Below are 22,668 nucleotides of genomic sequence, written 5' to 3'. Positions count from 1 at the left end.
AATGTTTTTCTAGTCAAATGTTACATTGCATCTCCTAGTTAATTATTCATTTATCCCAACAACTTTAGCAATAGATGTAAATAAGATTCTCGATCATTATAGTGATGTCATATCATCTTCGACATTGTTCTAGTAAGTTCATAATTAGCGTAGCTAGTGAGTTAATATTGTTGTTTTAAAGTAATCGGATTCTATTCACACTTAAAACTAGACAAACAATTATGATTATATATCACTCATTTTGTAGCTAAAACCCAATGTTTCTTTCACTTAATAGGAAACAATCAAAATACAAACAATAAACTTCAAGCTTATGATAATTAAGACAAACAAGTTCAAGTTTTTTTTCCAAATTAGTAGAAAAAATTATTAATTTCTTAACCTAACTTGATAATTGGGAGAAAAAAACTGTCAAAAACTAGCATGGGTTAACTAGTTGTGCAGGTTAATTGAGACGCACAGGTCTTCTAATTTTTTTATTCGTTCTCTTATTTTTTATATTTAGCTAACTTCAGTTCTATTATTATGATCTTTTTATTAGTTATTTTTATATTTATTTTTTAACTATATAGAAGAAAAATAGGAGAGAAAAAATAAAAAAGAAAATAAAAGAATGAAAGACATCGAAATTCTGATTATAAAATTCATTAATGTTACACGAGCTAGAAAAGAAAAAAACAATTATAAGATACGCATGTGCTATCCATACAGTTTAAAAATTATTTTCTCAACCGTGTTTGATCGGGAGAGAAATTTTCTACAGGGAAAAACACAACAATTTCTCTAAAAAGAGTTAGGGAAGCGTGTTGGTTTTCATCGACTCCCAATACACCTGCGAAATAGAGCAGAGATCCTCTTGGATTCTTGTGAGCATGTCGTTCCACCTTGTCTTCTCTTGTGGTTTTTTTTTTTATATATATATATATAATATATTTAGGATCTTAAACAATCACAATCTTAAATTCTCTTACAGAAGACTCTTGCAAGTCCTCTGCTGTCCGAATTAAATAGTTAAGCATCAAATTCTGAGATTGCATCTAACTCAAGCAGTCTACATTAACTTCAGAATCTTTCCCTTCTCTTGCTTTCTTTAAAATCAGTGTACATTACAGACAAAATGCTCAATAATGGAACTCTAGTACTACACATCAATTGGATAAAGGTAGATATAGAAATGCCTTTTACAGCCAAATATCATAGAGAAGATAATCAAATGAAATCTATGTAGTACGTACACGCAGGCAAAAAGTCTTCAATTTCTGCTTGGAAACTCACATAAATATTTGCTTTTACAGATACCATAATCATACATCACGTAAAAAGATTTCTGCTCCTTCACCATCTTCATTACAGATTCTTTGATTCTTCAGCTTTGTCTCCTTACATGGAAGATATGATCACATGCAGGAGATTTCCAATAATCTAAAACCCTAGACCAGTTAAATGAAAAAAACCAAACTACCACGCAAACTCATTTCCCTTTTTTTATCCCCTCCGATTCTTTTCTGGGTTTAAACTAAAACAAACAAACCCACACAACTATAGAAATTAACCAGACTGCACAAGCCTGTAACACCTAAAATAATAATAATAATAATAATAAAAAAACAAGAAGAAGATCAAGGGAAGACTAAAAAAGAAATTAACTACGACAGACAATAATACTAATCATCATTGGCTTACTAATTTTCGGTCTAATATCCTTCGCCTTTTCGATTTCTCGCTAGAATTCGAGCGTTCTAGCAAAGATTTCAATGCATTTTGCAAGAAATGGACCGACTCAACACTATGATCTTTATCGGCCGCAATGATAAGAACATTCCTAATTCTTCCTCCTAGTGTTACCATTTCAGCTTTCAATGTCTTCAAATGTAGAGATTTCAGTATCTCATTTAGGTCTGGCATGAGATCCAACCGGTCTTCACAACAAAGAGATGCCTTAAATATTAGTTGTCCATCGCTTGAATATTCACCAGAGAGTACAGTGACTTCATCTGTTTCTGATGGGAAAGATTCAAGTCCAGAAAGCTCTGAGGTCTGTTGTTTCAGCTCTCTAACTCTTTGAACAACCTTTGCTAGAAGTGAAGCTTTGTCTGTCTGTAAAAATTGAAACAAAGTAAACAAGATTGATTAGAAACCCTAGCTGTAGTAGATTCTAAATGCAAAACGATTAGCAACTTTCTTAAAAAACTTACACCCTATAAGAAGAGAGGGGAAGAAAAGGGAAGCTTCTTTTGCTTTTGCAGATATATTTATATATATACACGCTAGCTGTTTGAACAATAATCCGAAAGTCTCAAAAGACTTGAATAGATCCAAGATTTCAGAATCTGAATCTCAGTATTGTAGCAACAATAAGGCCTGTATAGAGCCTTCCCGTTTGGTTTCCAAGTAAAAGGAGCAGGTAAACTGATAGAAGAAGAAAAATCATTGAATGGAGCACTAAACGTGAAAACCATTGTTTAGTTGATCTTAAAAAAAAAAAGGACATTGGAGTACAATACAAATGCCAACTGATTTTGATGAGGCAAACGTCAAGTCAGGCAGCAGGGATTTCGGCTTCGCGGGTCGAAGGTAATGAAAACTGAAAAGTCTAAAACTCGAAGTTTCGATTTTTTTTCACTTCCCATAGCTAGATTCTAGCAGCCGAACAGTCAAAATTAATAAAGCAAAACATTGTGGAATACCCTGAAACACATCATGTTTTTTAAGTCTAGATGAATCCCGGAAGAGAAAATTTACTTTCTTTTTTTCATCAAAAAAAGAATCACAAACTGTGCCATGAAAACAACTTTAAAGCGGCAAGTTGATTGTGATCCTTTTCTCTCACAATCAAGACAACCCTCTCACGAGAGAATTTTAGAGATAGAATATTAATATAATCCCTTAAACTTCATGACTAAAAACATGATCAATTCACACACAAAAAAAGACTTAGAAAACACGACAAATAGTATACACACATAAAATATTTATATAACTACCTTGGAATTGCAAAGAAGGAGGCCTCTAAGCTTATCAAGATGAGAGTTAATCCTCTCTCTCCTTCTCTTCTCAGCTTCCTTATGATTCTTCAAAGCAGCAAGAGCTCTATCTTGCGGTGTCATATCAGTGATTACAGAACTTTCAAAGTGGTAATTATTGTTATGGTAGGAGGTGGATGATGAGGTACACAAGGTTTGCATCGCGGCGCCTGGGAAACCATATGCTCCAACGTTAATCATTCCATTCTCTGCAAGAAAGCGGTACAACTGTGAATTCTCTGAGCAGTTTTCAGGCTGCATGTTGTGTTTTTGGATTGCTCTAAGAGAAGAGAAAGTGTAACGGAGGGAAGGGAAGGGAAGGGAAGGGGAAATTTTCTATCTTTTTTGTGTTGAAAATAGTGTAGGGCTCTCTGCCTTTCGGTGGTTCTGGGTTTGTCTTTAAAGGGATTTTTATTTGTAGTCGTTTGATTTGACTTATTATGTCGTTTTAGGATAAGGTTTCGTGCAAAGCAGTGGACCCGGAGGACTACTGATAATAGGAGCTATGACTATAGCTGTTGAACCCCGTCTGCTGAGTACATTTGAGCCGTAAAACAATAATTATCAAAATAATTTTTTACTTATTTTTTTTTTTGAGTTTCTTAAGATATTAAAATATATTTTGTTAAAATTAAAATTTTTTCATATATGTTTTATTTTTTTAGAAAAGCTATAAAATGAAGGAAAAAATTTAACTATTTTTTCTCTTTAAACTTTCAGTTTCTCTTTCATCCTAAATATAAAATAACTTGTTAAAATATATTTTTTTCTTTAGAGTACTGCCTGATAAAAAAAAAAAAAAAAAAAAAACTTTAGTTGATACGGGTAATTAAATCCTGGTTCAAACCCATCTACATCAATATCAACACCAAGTGATTTCTTTGAAAAAATGAAACCATACTGTTTCAATAAAATAATTAAGCAGCATTAATCCAATGATTTAGTGACTCGTACCCTTTTCAAATCAGTTCTCAAATGACTATGATCAGGACATGCGTTCTTTGGGATTTTGAAGCGTAATAGCATGGCTGAGCCACTCACACATTTACAGGTTACATTTTTATTTCCTTTTTAAACTCAATTGATATTGAATAGGTGAATTTAACATTATTTTAAAATTAATTATTAAAGAATAATATAAATTATATTTTAAAATTTTATTTAATAATTTAAGCTATTGATTTGAATTGAATTCTTTGATATGGTATTAAATCTAGCTTTGATGATCAAGTGGTCATGAGTTCAGATCTCATTATTTTTGTTTATTTGAAAAAAAATCAAGTATATGTTAAAGTGAGTTTGTGTAAATTTTTAATCTGGATAGCTTTCATTTGAGGAAATATATGAGAAAATAATATCAATTCTAAAACTAGTTAACAAGAATTCATTTTCTCTTAAACATTTTAAATCCTATATAATTATTTTAAGGGTAGATAAAGGAATTCATTATGATTAATTTTCATTTTTTTTTTATCAAATATAAATAGTGTTGATTAATTTGATATTAAGACTGCATTTTTCTTTTAGGTTAAAAACTCAAATCGTTCATATTTGATAAGCACAAACTAATTATGGTGCTGTATAGATCCTGATTTTTTTTCATCATCCATCACTACATGAAATTTTTGAGAAAATAAATTAATATTAACTAATTAACTGTAATATCCCGGCCCAACATATTGTATATTATTATCTGCTTCAAACCTTATTGTTTTCATGGTTTTGTTCTTAATAACGCAAGCTTATTTTTTAATCTGATACCTCTAAATACGTATAACATGTTAGTAGCCAACACTACTATTAAAACTAGATACCTAACTCTCACTCGTTAATATAGGATATTACATTAACCTTTGAATTAATTAAGCCCCGGTTGAAAACATATGAAATGCACCTTCTAATTATCTATATATAATCCTCAAAAATAATTTCTTCTTTTTGCTAACGAAAATTAATCTCCATTCCATGCCACCATTAAACATCAAATTCATAAGTAATTAGTGGATTTATGAATTGCAAACCAAAACCTGAGATATGCACCACAGTACTAGCTTGATTTCTGTTTGTTCCGTCGCCAATAACAATACTGGTTCGCCGACCAATCGAACGTGATCCATGTAATAATTTTTCAAAAAAAAGTCAGCTTTGGAAAATTTTCCAGAAATCTTATATTCCGTAAAGTCTTGAGAGGAAAACTCATATTCAACCTTTGCGTTTATTCTTTTTCACCATGTTAGAAAGAGTTGTGGATGCTGACCTAAAGGCTACTATTCAATAGTAAATAATCATCAATGTATCTGCAAGATTATTCAGTTTGTAGCTTGGTATGTTGCATGAATGCCTAAGGCAGTGCTGGCTAATAAGAAAAACCTAGTCAAATCGATTTTGATTTATTTAAAATAAAAATCAATTTAATTATTATGTTTTAATAAAAATCAAATCAAATCGAAAATAATTATCACCTATAATAAATAAATATTATTTTTAAAAAAAAAACTATTATTAATATGTTTGTGTCTGAGTTAAAGCAGGTAAACTATCAATCATGGATGTTTTTGCTTGATCCTTTTACAAATTAAAATTGTGGTCAGGACATCAATCATGAATGGTAGGGTTTCTTTGCTCGATCCATTTACAAATTGAAATTGTGATGAGGACAGAACACTGTAGCGGTCAAACAAGTTTTTTTCATAATCATCATGAACAAAAGATTACTACTAGGCCAGTTAAAAGGAGAAAAAATCAAGAAGTAAATAGCAAAAAAACTATTGGGTTCTTCTTTGAAACACAGAATATCATTGTAATGATGTTAAGGAAAGGCAGATGAGGTAGCCGAACCCTTTGTTAATGGGAGCCGGGGGATCCAAAGTCCAAGCACAATCCCTTTCTCTCTCTCTTTTTTTTTTAATTTTCTTCTTATACATAAATAATTTTGATTATTAATTTGAGAATTTGACTATAGGTTTAATTCGAGCCATATATAGCTTTGTTAATATAAGTAACTTTATTACCTGCAAAATGCATCTTAATTCGCCTGTAACCCAAAAAAAATTGGAATTTGCAAATGATTTCCACTGTTTCCAATATATTCTTATGGATTTTCCTGCCCCATGATAACTCATTTAGCGGCATGCATATTTTGTGCAGCAACCAGCTTGAGCCCTAAGGCATCTGGGCCTGGTTTTCGATACACAGTTCCATTAATTTCCATTTATAAGTACTTAAGACTTAGATTGACTGCGAGATGATAGCTCACAATTGTACAAATAAATTAAAAATAATTTTCAATGTCAAAAATAAAAATAAAGATAATTTGACTGTTTTTATGGTGGGATTAGTGATTCTTAATTTTTTATACAGATGCAACGATAAATTAAATTATTTGCTTTAATTTTCAACTAGCTGTGTAATTGTGCCCAGCGTTTCGAGGGATTCTTGTGCGCTTAAATGTGTTCATAAATTTTTGTCTCTGGCTTCTTCTTCTTTTTTACTGAATTTGATCTACCTAATTCCAACAAAATTTTTATGGGTTTTTTCTTATCTTTTTTAAAATTATTTCATGTTATATTAAAATAGTAATGATCACCTAAATATATTAAAATTTGTTTTTTATTGTGGTCTAACCTGGCTTTTTTAAAAAAAAAAATTAGCTTTGAATTTATTTATTTTTATGTCTTTGAATAGTTTTAATGTGTTGATATTAAAAATATTTTTTTAAAAAAATATATTATTTTAATTTATTTTCAAATTAAAATCACTTTAAAAAATAATTTCTACCATACTTCTAAATATGCCCTAAATTTTTGTTATCAACACAAGTGTTGATGGGAATGTATAATAGAAACCCATTGTGATCTTCGATTAACTTATTTTATACTGCTTGTATTGCATTTTATATATATGCTGAGGACTTAATCGATATTAATTATATAGGTTAGAGGGTTTTTTTTAGATCTGACTTAAGATAAAATACTAAAATGTGAAAAACTCCAACCTTATTTTTTTAGATATAAAAAAATATAATAAATAGATGTGTTATTGCTAAAGAAATATACCTCAACCGGTTAAATCTTAAATTTGTTTTTTAGAAATCACTAATTCAAGTTTTACAAACCTCAAAGTCGGGCTATAAGATTTACATGGTTGTTAATTTCAGTACTCGTAAAATATGTTAAGTTATGCATAGGCTAACCTGAATATTTATATTAATAATAATAATAAAAAAAAAAAAACACGGCAACTCAAAATAAAAATAAAAAATTGATAATTAAGCTTTATAAATAAAAATATTAGACGATCATCACTGTGTAGGGTGACAATCTATCAAAACAGTAGCCACTTGTGTCAGGTTATTTCTGGACATCTCTGGGGTTGCCCTATCACAAAGAGACCAACAGGATTAGGTGTTGTTTCCCTCTACTACGAAAAGTGAAATAATCGTTCAAACTTGGAAGAAAAATATAAAGATCTCAAAACATAATGTTTGAAAAAACATACATTTTTCCTTGAATTTCCCATCCTTTGGATTTGAATGATAATTATAAAACTCGAAGCAGTCTAGTGAATCAATTCTTAAATGATGACCTATAATCGTACAGCCTATACGCCTGCTATGTTTTCATGGCTGCAAAAATATAATATGGACCGTAGGCTCGATATGAGCCAACAGTGAAGCTTCATAAATCAATGGAAAAACTCATCGTGCTCGGGCCTTGCTATTATCTGTCTCTGCTTGAGTGGGCTTGTAAGTGATTCAAGCACTCAAATCAACCTAGATTATACATAAACATGCGTATATTGAGGCTAGGCCAGAAACCATTTCCTCAAGAACAACATGATTTTGGAACTATACAATAATTAAATTCAACCCAGGATTTTTTCGTTTTCATAGTAGAAATAAGACCCCAGACCATTTTCTGATTAGAAATATTAAATTAGTGATGTTTCACTTAGCATTGTGATTCAATCATTGGCACTAAACAACAGTGGGATAAAAAACGACATAAAAATCATCTTTCATGGTGTATTTCAGAAATCAAAATTTCCCAATATATAATAATTGAGGAAAAAAATTTACATCTAGCTCAACTATGAACTCAAAGGTTAGGTATACCATTATACCATTAAACAATTTTATCGACGGAATTAATTCTGTCGTGTAGGCACGCAAATTGTCAGTAACATTTTTATCCAATGGCCTCACCGATAGAATACGTCCGTAGAAATAGTGATCGTCGGTCATACCTATCGGTAAGCCTGCTAGTGAGTATATTACGTCATTGTATAAAAAATCTAGGTTTGAATTCCCTCAGTCATTTTATCGATAAAATAGTCTGAAAAAATCCACGACATCACATCATTATAACTTTTTAAAAAGCTATATAATTCGTCGGTAATATGGTCAGTATATACCAACCGTATCACTGATTAGTATTTTTTTTTGGTATATACTGATAGAATTAGAGATAAAATTATTTTGGTCAGTAATTTATTCTTTCAACTAAATTAATTTTCATCGATTTTCTAGTAATGTACGGAGCCATTCACTACTTAAAAGGCCAGCCTTAAACATTGGCTCATCTACAAGACAATGCGTAGCTCGAATTGGCTGACTGAAGTTTGTATATGGCCAGCAATGTTAGGATCTCTATATTTCTCAGAAAGCACTCTTTTTACAAGATTAAAAAAAAAAAAAAAAAAAGCACTTCTGTTGTCACTGCAACCAGTCTTTTCACATCCAACCATCCACCAACATGTTCTGTGTTCATGGTCTCCACAGAAAACGAGCCTCCCTCCTGCCTTTACACCTACTTGTAAGCTCACACATATTAATTACATTATAAAAAGGCAAATGGGGTGGTGTGGATCGTGCAATATATATTCCAGGAGCTACTGACCTTCTGCTTTGCCAAGGAACTAAAATAATATTGAAAGCAAAAGGGAAAAAACTATATAAGGCCTCGAGGGATGCTAGCAATGGTGGCACATGTGCTTCACACTCTATGGAAGATCATACAGAAAATTACGAACTGGCTTCATCATTATTTTCACTAAGGTCATCTCAATATTCTTGCACTTTTCATAGTTCAATTAGTGTGTTCTGAACTATGAAAATAAAGAGGAGAAAAGTCGAACCCACTTGTGATATTAATTAGGGCAACTCAGCAGTGTTGTCTGCTTTCGATGGAGATTGGTCACTTTGCACCCATTAAAGTGCTTTTTAGTAAGCCTCTGTCACTAACCATGATTTGCAGATCATGGGACCTTTTTTTCCAATTAAAAAATTTATTAAAAAATAATATAAAAAATTTTAAATTTTACTGTATAATTTAAACTACTGAATTGAAATATTTTTTGACATCATTTAGAACATTGATGACCAAATGGTCACGAGTTCGAATCTCATTATCCTTATTTATTTGATAAAAATTAAACATAAGATGAATGTAAGTTTGCGCAAGTTTCAAGTCTAAAAGCTTTCATTTGAGGGGGTGTGTTAGAGAATAATATATATCATATTTTAAGATCTCACCTAAAAGCTTAAACTATTGGGTTTAAATGTTTATTTTAAATTAATTTTTTTGTATTTTTTTATTATTTTAATGTTTTGAAATCAAAATAAATAAATTATTATCTTAGAAACACTATCTGTTGAAAACGGCGAATTGCTGCATTATTTTTCTCTCCTTCTCATAATTTTATATTGTTACTTCCATAAATTAAGCGTGCTGGTATGAGGATACGGCTTTTGATGAAGTGAAATGATGGAACATCATTTGATCTTCCTATTTTCAATTGGCATGCAAGAGATAGGCCGGTGGAGAACAAGACAGGCCGGTGAGTTACAAAAGTGATTAATCTTTATTTAGCAGTTTATTTTGAAGTTGCTACAAAAACAGGCCGAGACTGCTTGAAAAATATGATTGAAATCATGTTTTTTTAAAATTTAAAAAATATATATTAAAAATATTTTATTTTTATAATTTTATATTGTTTTATGTGTTAATTTTAAAAAAATAAAAAAAATATATTATTTTAATATATTACCAAACAAAAAATACTTCGAAACCGCTATTATAACCCCAGAACAGTTAGTTTTGTAATGTTAAACCACATCCAAAAATACCTTATATAGGACTATTAAACACGACAAGCACAAGATTCAAGTTATAAGTAAGGGAAGTTAATGAATTTTTTATATACAAAAAGTTAATTGGTTTTAATTAGATCATGGATCGAGAATAAATAAGTGGTGTGTATATAAAAGCATAAACAAAATATACTACTATAAGTTCGTATTTGGTAACATGAAAGCCTTTACTGATATAATTTAAAAAATTATAATTGATTAAAATTATTAAGAAATATTTTTTTATATAAAAAAAAAAAAAACAAAACGATCACAGTAAAAAGCAGTATCCAAGACTTTGGAGTAAAAGTAGAAACATTTGTGCGGCATCTCAAAATCCCAAGTACCAGGTAATTATGCTTCTTGAAAGCATTGTTTATAGTGGGGGGAAAGAGTCCCCAGGGTCTCTCCATCAAAACAATAAATAAATAAATTCTTGGAAAGTGAATATTCCTCGACACCTTATCCCACTTTATTCTTGAGGAAATTTTGATGTCCATGATGCATGGCATCACCACCATTATCACAAAACAAAATTATAACTCACCTTCCCACCATTCCATAATTAATCAAATAATTAGAGGATCCAGAATCCTTAAAAGAAGCAATGCTTTTGATTTCTTAAATTCCTTGCTTTTCTGCGTTTAATTAGCATTTAATTATATTGTTCCCAGTAAAAAAACAAACAACAACATCAACAATAAAAACATGACATGGGCTCTTGTATTTCATATTTTAGAGCACAAAAGTTGTATTTATAGCTATTTTAAAGACATAAAATCTCTTTATCGCTTGTAGATTTTATAGACACAACCATTTGCTTGAGAGGGCAAAGCATGTTTGGCTGGAAAGAATGGGAAGTGTAAAGAATAAAGCTCAACAATTCAAGGACCATGATTGCTTTTCCCATTGAAGAAGACTTTCCATGACAGAATCGATGGAGAAGTAACCCTAAATCAACATGCCTTTATAAGCCCACTTCCAGAAGACAGCCTCGCTAGAGGTCCATTAATGGTCTCCAACAAACCAGCAAAACCTACCGAGCATGACAGCCTCCTAGTGTTGCCATTATCATAAAGCTATGTCATGTTGCCAAACACATCCTATAAAGGTCCCTTTTAAGTCTAGACTCATAGGCCTGCAAACTTTTCAAGTGTAGTCTTAAAATGTATGCTAGTTCATAGACAAGAACAGGACATGACAGCTAGTGCTCTTTACACCCTTGCAACCTTTTTAGATCCATGGCCACAAAGGCTGAGAACCCGAAAACCCTGTGTGCTTTCCCATGTCTTGGTCCTGGTTGTTGCGGTGGACACGGGTTTTTACTGCGCTTTCCGTACAGAATTTAATAGCAATCTTATTTTTTTGAACTTAAAAGAAGGTTAATCAACAGGGGCATCTCAAATGCAAGCAAGCTTCACTTTCTTTGATCAGAAGAACAAAAGGCAAAAAGCGCACGGCTTTAGAGAGGGGAAAAAGGCAAAAAGACTTGAAGATTTCTAGGCCCTCCAATGGTTATTTCATTAGAGAATTACACTTTGTTCCATTTCCTAACAACTCTTCCTAAAGCCTTCTCCTCGCTAGTTTCTTTCTAACTTCGTTTCATGTTCTTTTACATGATGCCCGAAAATTCCCATTGGCCAGATGTGTTAGGTACTACTACTGTAATAACTAATTGTTGCTCATCAGCTCCTGCGATGCCATGCTCGTCAGAGCTCCTGTGATGCCCTCGCCTTCAAAGTCCCAGCAAAATGTAGTAGACCAGTGTGATGGGCAGAGCAATTAGCATCCCAAATATAACCCTGCAGCCACATGAAAATCAAGATATCAAAAACAAAAACAAAAGACACTACAATACTAAATAACGCATAATTACGGGATTGAAGTCATTAATGCTACACTCATGCTTGTATGTGGTACATAAGCAAGCAAGTTACAGTTCAACGATTGATGTGGAAGCTACAGCTAATATATGTTAATTTTCTAATAATGTTGTAAACTGCTTTGCATTAAGATTCGTATAAAAAGCAAATCTTTACAATGAACCATCACTATCATTCATGATCCCATGAAAACGATTTATGAACAAGCAGAATAATTTCTTACCAAAAGTGTTTTGAGTTTCTAAAAATAAACGCAGTTCAGCAGGAATTATATTAGAGTAAAAAACAGGGATTTAGAGTATCGAACCCAGTGCTCAGTATGTCAGGATGAACATTATATTCTTTTGCAAAGACAAAGGGCACAATCCCTTGTGGAAGAGCTGCCTGAAAATTCAAAACACTATTCGGTCAACTGATAGAACAAGTAGAATACATATAAACAAAAAATAGTCTATAGACACATTTGGTGTGATATTTATACGACTATTTTCAGGGTTTTTACCTGCACTATGGCAATGCGCAGCAGATCTCCTCGTAGACCAACAGCAAATGAAGCAGCAGCCATGACTGCAGGACCTGTGAGGAATCTAACACCCATGGCAAAGGAAGCGATTGAGTTTCCACAGGCGATAATCCTAGGCTGCAATGCCATGAACAAACCTACAAACCCACAAAATTATTTTATTTAGTCAACAATGACAGGCCCTTTCCAAATTGCAGCCAAGTTACCAAGATAGATCAAGCAAACAAGTCAAGAAATCGTTTAATAGAGTCTGATTATTAACTTACCAAGACTAAACATGGCCATCCCAAGACCAGCATCAGATAGAATAGCTATTGACTTAGCAATGATCGCGGGCATCATTATGTTCCACCTGTAATATTGCAAATAATTCCTGAGGTAATGTATCGAACGGGAGAAAAGTTCTCAATAAACTGAATGGTGAGTTGTATAGTCTAGCATCATACTTGAATGAAACAAGAGACCAGGTGAGGCCAATCAGGCTGGAATAGGTATTTGGATTTCTTATAAGTTTTCTCCACACCATAATGAGAATGAGTCTTGTCATAACGCTTGTAGGAGGCATGACAGTTGGCTTGGCTTCACCATTAGCAGCACTCTTTGGGTGTAGCTCGGCTGTAGAGCTTGAACCAAGCTTAGAAAGCACTGGACCATCCCGATCCACTCCATTAGGTCCAGGTCTATTTCCAAAGCTGAACTCATCTCGACCAAACTCATCATAATCTAAACATCACAATTAAAACACATTAGTGCCTGGGAAAATAACACCAGTTTGAGACAGGGGATTCTGTTTTTTTAAGAAGTAAGTAAAACAATGCCATAGGTACTCTAAACATGAACATTAACACTAATTGTGGTACACAATACCAGCAAGGTTACACAACTAGAGATGTTACCATGACTTACCAGTGATGAAAGTTAGGAAATAAAATAAAAATAAAAGGGACACCTTGTTGATAAAAGCATCAAAGCCATGCCCATGCTAAAGCGAGGGCAAAATGAAAAGCTACCAAGAAAAAAAGTGTAACAAACAAAAACCAACAAATCCCACTTGACATAACAGAAAAATAAGTAAGCTTTCTCCAATGAAAAAATCACTAATATTCAACAAGACAAAAATAGTTTTCCCAATAGACACAAGGTTCCAAGAAATAAACCACAACTCTTCTGCCCAATAACTTGTAATCACAATCACAACATGTAAGAAACCAACAAAATCCAAAAACTAAAACAAATACCGTCTAGTATTAGTGTTTATACCTTTATGGTGAGCTACCCCACCGAGGTCATTGCCATAATCCCCTCCCTTAAAGACATGTAGGCCACCTTCAGATACTGGTGAAGCACTTGAACTCCAAACAAACATATGCAAATCCTTGCCATTCTCAGCCCCATTTGCCTTCTTTTTACCCCCAGGAGAAAAGATTCCAGCATTTGGTGGAGCAGGATAAGCACTTCCATTTGCTCTTGGAACATTACCAAATACCCCAAGTCCTCCACTTTCTTCATCGAATTGCAAGTTAGTGAAGTTAGAGTGTCTTGGACTCGCATTCTTGCCATTAACCATGGAGTAAAAATCGGTATGATTAAAACTCGATGCTCTTGGGGTAGGATTCCTTGAGGATTGTAGAGAGTATATCTCTGCATTGGTCAAATTAGATGGTCTAGGAGTCAATGAAAGACCAGAATTTAGACCGTGGGACATGTGAGAAAAAACTTCTGATCTTGAACTAGTTGATTTCCGAACAGTAACATGTAACTTCCCATCTTCACCGACTTCAGCCTCGGTTTGCAATGGCTCTCTACCATCTAAAGAAAGAATATCAGAATCAACCCTGAAGGATATTATAGAGCCAGCTGTGTCAGGAAACTGTTCACCAATCAAGATTCTAGCTCCTCTATACTCAAACAAGAACAGCATCAATGTGTACCATATTATGCATTGAAGAACAACTATTTGGACCATGAGAGTCCCTGAGGAATCTCCATACATTCCCTTCAGCAAAGGGATGCCCATAACAAGAGTGTTTGGAAGACTAGAGAGTGAAAACAAAGTAATGGACCATTCAAGGGAGCCTCTGGAGCTAGCTCTGGACCAAATAGCTAAAACCACCAAGACAATAATTTTTTGAAGAGTATCTGCAGCAATGAACCTTAAGTTCATAGCATAGGGGTTGTTGGAGGAAATGAAGTGAAAAGAAAGCAAAGGTACTGCAAACAGAGCAACAAATCTGTTGATCCCTGAACATTGATCAGGGCTAAAGATTTTCCACCATTTGACAGAACCATAAGCCAAAATCATGGCCACATAGAGGGGTACCACAGCTGTAAGGACATGGTAGAGGTCTACGATACTGATCATCGTTGCTTTATCGAGTTTAGTTTTTAAGAGAGGTTTTGGGAGCTTCAAAGAGTACCCAGATGAGAAAATTGAGTTAACAGTAAAACCCAGAGAGGTTTTGCAGATTATGCAAGGCAAATTAGACCCTTCGTAATTTTCTCACTTTTCCCTCAGGTTTTCCCTCGTTTTCTCTGCTGCCAAACTAGTTAGAAACAGAAATAAGAGTACTATGTTTTCAAAGAAAGATGGTATCTATATACCTAAGGCCCTGTACTGGAGAGGGGGGGAAGGGAGAGGAGAAGAGCGTAGTTGTGTGTGTGCGTGGAGAGAGAGAGGAAAAGGACTAGCCAGCAGCATATCAGAGAGAAAAAGAAAGGAGTGAAAAATGAAGGGAAAAACAGAGCTTAACATAAAAAAGATTCTCACTCTCCCACTTTCATTTCTGTGTTCTTTTCTAATTTTTATTTTTTTGTATTGAAAAATACAGCTTCTGTTTTTCATGTTTTTCAAATTATTTTTTATTAATGAAACACAAAATTAATATTATTTTAGATATTATTCAATAATTTTAATAGATTAATATAAAAAATCTAAAATAACATTATTTTAATATTTTTTTTATTTGAAAAAACACTTAAAAATATATCATGATTTTGCTACCAAACACACATGTGATTTAAAATATATATATATATATATATATATATATATATATATATATATATGGGTGTTTTGCAAGTTGTATATTATTGATGCTTTATCAATGGTTGATGAATATATAAACCTCTTGCAATTCTGAGAAATTCCTGACATGCAATTTTTGATAAATAGATGGTGATTGAGAAATGAGAAGCCAAACTGGGCTTTCAGTGATAGTTTGGTAGTGGAAACGCACGTTTTTTAAGTTGAGGGATTGGTTTGGAATAGTGCTGAAAGCTAATATATCAGAATAACATGGAAGTATGACTTACTTTTTATTTGAAAATATATTAAAATAATATTTTTTATTTTTTAAAAATTATTTTTTATATTAACACACCAAAAAAATTATTATTTCAAAACAAAAACAAAAAACTTAAAAAATTTAAATTTTTTTAAAATATTTTTAAAATAAAAAAAACAAAATACAAATAACTCATTACTAATTTACTATGTAAATAAAAGTATAAAATTTTTACCTGATAATTTTTTAAAAAAATTTATTTACTATTGTATGCCTTGAAAGAATCTTTTTTATAATTATTAAACGTATTAGTTTATCGAAAAAAAATCTAGATGTCAAAATCAAAGTATTTAAAAGTATAAAATCTATCTATGCTCAAGGAAAAGTATTTTGTTGGTAATTACAAAACATACTATCATGTAAAAATTTAAAAAAGAAGAAGACTCGACTCTATGCAAGGAAAATATTTTTTTTATATGACTATAAAATATGTAAACATGTTAGTTCAAATATATTTGTCATCATACTAGAATTTAATCAAGGATGTTTTTAGTAAATTTTATATTCACTTCATCCAACTTATTTAATCATGCAATATAAATAAATTTGTTTGAATAAAAAGTTATTTTGTCATAAAACATCATTCAAAAATAGTATCCATGATAAAAAAAAAAAAAAAATGATCTTAGTATTACAACATGTAAATATAAGTGTCTAACATAAGGATGTATCAAATTTTTACTTCTTTGTTTTTTTTATTTTAATTTTGAGGAGTGTAACTTAACTGGTTAAACTCTAGGTTTGCTCTTAAAGATTACAAGTTCGAGTCTCACAAACTTCAATGCCACTAAAAATTTAAATGGTCATTAATTTTAGAACTTGTAGAATTAATTAAAATACACACAAGTTGACCTGAACATCCACGTCAATAGAGAAAAATTACTTTTTACTAGAGTTTCAAAGTTTATATATTTACAAAATTTATGTAAAGAACATCAAACTTTAAACAAATCATTAGATTATATCATATTTATATATTAATTTACGATCACATTTACTTCAATCACATTCTCTTTCATCTCATATACTTAAAACATGGCATTCTTTTTTGATATATCAATGTATATCTTTAATTTTTTTTGCATCCGAATGACATTAATTTCAAAGAAAACTAACTGCATTAAAAGAAAAAAGGGACCATAAAACCTTTGCTCAAACAATATCTAGTTGAAAAGAGAAAAAGAATGAATAATAAACACTATAGTGAACAACAGTTCAAGTCAAATTATCTTCCATGGTGTTTTACGTTGTAGTCTAACCATATTTTTGAATTATTTTTTTATCTATAAACTATTCTTTTTTCGTATGTTTTTGTATAATCTTAACATATTAAACGTTTTAATGTCTCAAATAAATTTTTAAAATTAAAAATAATATTATCTTTCTACGGCAATCTCTACCTCAAGGGACTAACGACAAATCCACATGCAAAAAGCACCTTTATTCACTATGTTGTGAATTTTTCGATAATTTTACCTTCCTTTTTCACTTTTTCTTTGCAGCCCTCTGGTGCAGATCTAGCACTGCCTTTCCTGTGTTTAAACATGGTTATAGTAATTTTAATGAATGTAGTTTAATTACTCAAGTTTTAAGTTTATTTTTTAGAAAGTTATTAGTTTAAATTTTATAAATTTTAGAGTCACTAAAAATTTATATGGTCGTTAATTTTAGAAATCTTAAAAATTAGTTGATCAATATACACAATAAGCTGACCAAACAGTATTTAATCTAAAAAAGCATTGTTAGCAGGAGTCTTGTTTGTCAAGATCTAGACATTGATTTTACTTCTACAAAAACTTGTTGACTGGGGGGAGTTGTTGGAATCTTTTTTTAAGACAACACCAAAGTCTTTTTGTATGAACTAATTAATGCTTAATTATATGTTTTTAATAAGGATGATGGTCCATGTAGTTGACAAAGAAGAAAGCCTCGATGTGCTTCGATATGAGGCAGATCTACATTACACCTGCCAGCAAATAACTACTCGGAAGAAAATTTTTAGCATTTTTTTGGCATCATTCTTCGAATTGGTATGCTAGAAAAAAAGATTGGATATACTCCTTCATGGTTTTAGACAATGATAACTTAGAATACTAGATCATGGGAAGTGTAAGTTATGTATGTGGTAGCTTTTATGATTCTAAAAAAACATGTTTAATTAAAATTATTATAAAATAGATTTAAAACATAATTATATGTAGAGCTCATCATGAATAATAAAAATTATTTAATGAAAAAAACAGAAACTATAGCATGCATTAAAAATGTTTATTAATGACTACATTAAAGTTGAAAATGCTAAAATATAAGATATTGTGAAGTCCATAATAGCTCATACAAGTTTTAAAAAGAAATCTAAATTGTTGAGAATGTCATTTACATCGCTTTCTAGCAGAATACAATGGATGTGAGATCGCCAGGCATCAAAGAACTGTGTACAAAGTTTTTTTTTTTTATTTTATTTCCTTTTGGAATTTTTTATATTTGGCAGATATATTAGAGACAGAATGGGTCATTTTATCTTTTTTTTTTTAACGGGATTAAAAAATAACAAAAATAAATTTTTATATCAAAATTAAATTAAAAAAATATTGAGGTGTTGAATTTGTATAATTTGCATTTCAAGGATCAAAGTGCATCTTTTACTAAATTTATAGCATGCCATCTATATTTGACGTCTTTTTTATTTTAATCCATCTTCTTTCAATTCTATTTTTTCATAAAAAATCAAAATTAATTGTTATTCAATTAATACTACATCATAAAAAAAATTGAAAACTAAGTTGAAAAAACATAAAATTTTATAGAGCTTATTCATAACAATGAAGAAGAGAATGAATAATGGAGTTTTCAACAATTAAAAAAGGGTTTAGAAATATGGTTGTGAATTATTTTTTAAAGCATTCTTCCTTTATAAATATATTAGAAAAATATTTTTTATTTTTAAAAATAATTTTTAATATCAACGCATTAAAATAATTTAAAAATACTAAAAAATAAATATTAATTTGAAATTAAGAAAAAAAATAATTTTTTTATTTTTTTTAAATTTTTTTAAAATACAAAAATAAATAGGACGTAAAAACCTACAGATTTTACAGTAATACCCGATGAGAAGAGTCCAACGACAATAGACAATTCCTTCTGCCATGGGAGAGAGAGAGTACATGAACATGAAAGGAACCTATCAGCAAAAATTAAAAAAAAAAGGAAGGGAAAAAGAAAAGAAAAGAAAAGAAGAAGCATAAATGATAATACTCTCAAATGCTGGAATGATTGCAGCAGCATACGGGTAGGGAATCTGAATCTCTCAACAGCATGCGTGACACTTGCTGACCAATGTCATCATTGTTTATGTCTCTGTGGGCCTCATTTTGTTTTTTAATTTTACGGGTCTGTTTGGCATTCTGTTACGAAGTATTTTTTTTATTTTTAAATTAATATTTTATTTTATATTTTCAGATATTCTGATGTGTGTGATGTCAAAAAAAATAAAAAATATATATTATTTAAATATATTTTAAAATAAAAAATATTTTAAAAAATAACTATTATTACATTTTTAAATACATTTTGTATTTAGATTTGGTATTATGTTTGGTTTTTAATTGAAAATAACAATTGTTTTTGTTTTTCGATCTAATTCACAATGTTCATTTTAAAAAAAACGCGACAACATCATGACCAGACTCCACTAGCAATAACATTTCTTTGATATTTATTGGATTTTAGTACAATTAATTAGGTACAATTAGGTCACCAGAGGCTCAAACAATTTCAGAGCTCAGACAACGTCAATGTGCATGTTTCATTTTATATATCTCTCAGTTGTCCTGCCACCGAGCGGTGGGCACTTGACTGTTTTTTTTTAGTGTTTGTAAGTGTAGTACGTGATGATGATTGTAATTATGGTATAAGATATTTTTATTTTTATTTGAAAATATATTTAAATAATTTTATTTTATTTTTTTTATTTTTAATATCATCACATCAAAATCATTATAAAATATAAATTTAATATTTTTCTAAAGCATATAAAATTAAAAATAAAAGTTGCGTAAAACATCTCCTCAGAGCCATTAATTAAATAATTTCACCTTTTAATAACCAACTATTAAACCTGACTTGGCAATTTCAATCTAGAGCCCAACAAATTTATTCTTTATCTAAGATCAAGTATATAAAAAAAAAAAAACAAATTCAAAATTAATTAAATTTAATTCAATCTATGATTTTTTAAAAAATAAATATCAAAATGAAATGCTTTTTACTTTTTAAAATTTCTTTTTATTGACCAGGTGATCAATATCTTATACCAATAACACGAGCTTTGCACCAAATTAACTCGCGATCGGGTTGGATAGCTGACGCTCCAATATTATCTTCGATAAACATCACAATTCATGTCTAGTCATGGTCAGCTAGGGTTCGATGAACTCAGACGTCCATATTCTTGAGATGGATAGACTCGACAGAGTACTCTATTCATGAAGAAGAATCTCATGATCAATATCCAGAGTTGGGTCAATATCTAATCATAGTTGTAATTCGGTGAGCAGAAATATTCTTATTATATATTTTAGAGCGTAAAGGTTAAACATGGAAGAGATGTTCTTGAGTAACAAATGAGTCGAGAGGTCCCTAAAGTTCGATCCACCCTGAAGATGTTACATGTAATTCTAAAAGAAAATAAAAATAAAAACTATATCTTATAGCTAGCCCACGAAAATTAAGTCAAAGTGGTCCAAACTTTCATTTTCATGATAAGTAGACCGAGCATCAAGCATGTATTTTGTCACCATTAACCTGAATCATTGGAAAATCTCCTTTTAGGAGCTCCCATCAACCAAACTGATCTCCCATTGCATGACTACGTTGTAGTGCAACTAAACTTTTATTAGGAAACTTTGGACATGATCAAAGAAGAACTAGGTTTTGATAGCTTTTCTGGCCTGGGAGAGTGATATGTATACACAGTACATTTATTATTTATAATGTGATTTTTTTTTGTGAGAGTTTGGAGGAGCTGTCAAATTAAAATGTATTTTTTTATAGATAAAAATATATATAATTATTTTCAATCATTAGATTAAGTTGATATTTTATGAGTTATTATCGATGTTTCGATGAGAAGTGTTTTTTAATGGTGTTTAATTTCCTATTAACCCTGGTCAAGGTCGGAATCATGCCCTTGAAATATGTTACATTCTTCAAATTCATGAAATTAAATAAAAAAAATTAATAATTCTTTATGCATCATTGTAAATGTGTGTGTTTAGAAGTGTGGTTATGGTTGCGGTTATTTTTTAAAGTGTTTTTCACTTAAAAAAAAATTTTTTTTAATAATATATTTTTTATTTTTTTAAAATTATTTTTGAGATAAGCACATCAAAAATATTTAAAAATATCAAAAACATATTAATTTAAAAAAAAAATTCAAATTTTTTTCAGCAACGTTTTCCAAACATACTACCAAACACCCTCACTACACCGCTTAGATTTTTCTTTGCAAAAAAAAATATAGAATATACACTAATATAAAAAGTTCTAGATTCATGATCAGCATTCAAGCCAAAATTCAATTTTCTTCTCTTATTACTTTTCTCTAGGGTGTTTATTCCCATCATGACTATCTGCCCTTAGCCAAAAAAAACGTAAAAGGAGTGTAAAATCAAACGAGCAATATTTCAACCACTGAGATATCTTTCTTTTTAATCATGTAAGTCAAAATGGTTAATAATTCAAGAGATCTTTGTGTGGAATGATTTTTTATTAATTTTTTTTTATTAATATGGATATTCAAATCAGTTTACACATTTTTTATTAATTTTACAGATTTTAAAATTAATAATTATATAAATTTCTAGTAACTATTATATTGACAACCATGAAATTCGAATTTGAAATTATAAAAAAATAAATTCTTTAATTTTAATCTCTTAACCCCTACTAAATGATTTATTAAAATTGTTTTTACTTTTATGTACTATGCAAGTGATTAGCATGTGCTTTTTAGCGAAACCTAACTGAAAGATGTAAATTACTTTACCGTAATTTTCATGTGTTTTTTCCTTCACGTAGAATCATATTACTATTTACTATAATAATTATTTTTTTCTAAAAAAAAATAAATTAACTTGGTTTGATTTTTAACACGGTAATATTTTTCAAGAGGATTAATCAAAGTATAGGGTTGTCTTTACCATTTGTTTATTACAATAAAATAATTAAATTATTTTTAATAAAAAACAACAAATAAGAATTTTTTGTATTTTTACATTTAAAATACAACAAAATTACAATTTTATGTTTTTAAAAAAATAATACAATCTCGCAGCATGGTGCGAGCCTCTATCTAGTATAAATCTTATTGTGACTAGGAAAAAAATTTCAGAGAAAAAAAATAAAACTGATTTTTGTAAATTAGGTTTTTTAATCTATTTAAAAATATGGTTGCGGTTAGTTTTTAAAATGTTTTTTATTTAAAAATATATTAAAATAATATTTTTTTATTTTTTAAAAATTATTTTTGATATTAGCATATTAAAATAATTAAAAAAATATCAAAAAATATTAATTTAATACTTAATTTTAAATGTTTTTTATTTTTATTTCTCTAACATGCTCATATGGTTCTAAAACAAGAAATAATAATAATAATAAAAAAGAGTGGGAGAATTACCCTCTTTTTTTTATTATTAGAAAGGAATTGTCCAACACAGGACCGAATAATTGACAACAGGGACTCGAGAAGCACGAGATCCGT

The 22,668-nt window shown here is 30.3% G+C and overlaps 2 protein-coding genes across 2 annotated transcripts; both read right to left on the bottom strand.

Moving 5' to 3' along the window:
* Positions 1 to 1,052: 1,052 nt before the first annotated feature.
* Positions 1,053 to 3,416, bottom strand: LOC118033278 (transcription factor bHLH106). The gene is made up of 2 exons (XM_035038209.2): positions 2,985 to 3,416; positions 1,053 to 2,097 (listed from the first exon to the last, which is right to left on the bottom strand). Exons 1-2 carry the CDS (start codon positions 3,282 to 3,284, stop codon positions 1,672 to 1,674), a joined length of 726 nt encoding a protein of 241 aa, XP_034894100.1. The 5' UTR covers positions 3,285 to 3,416; the 3' UTR covers positions 1,053 to 1,671.
* Positions 3,417 to 11,489: 8,073 nt separating this feature from the next.
* Positions 11,490 to 15,264, bottom strand: LOC118033279 (probable auxin efflux carrier component 1b). Its single transcript, XM_035038210.2, has 6 exons — positions 13,819 to 15,264; positions 13,005 to 13,281; positions 12,825 to 12,910; positions 12,538 to 12,695; positions 12,343 to 12,419; positions 11,490 to 11,954 (listed from the first exon to the last, which is right to left on the bottom strand). Exons 1-6 carry the CDS (start codon positions 14,918 to 14,920, stop codon positions 11,888 to 11,890), a joined length of 1,767 nt encoding a protein of 588 aa, XP_034894101.1. The 5' UTR covers positions 14,921 to 15,264; the 3' UTR covers positions 11,490 to 11,887.
* Between the last annotated feature and the right edge of the window lie 7,404 nt (positions 15,265 to 22,668).

Source organism: Populus alba, chromosome 16, assembly GCF_005239225.2.
Source record: "Populus alba chromosome 16, ASM523922v2, whole genome shotgun sequence".
In the NCBI taxonomy this organism is placed as follows: domain Eukaryota; kingdom Viridiplantae; phylum Streptophyta; class Magnoliopsida; order Malpighiales; family Salicaceae; genus Populus; species Populus alba.
Note: the sequence above shows the minus strand (reverse complement) of the source record. Positions and strands in the feature narration are given on the sequence as shown.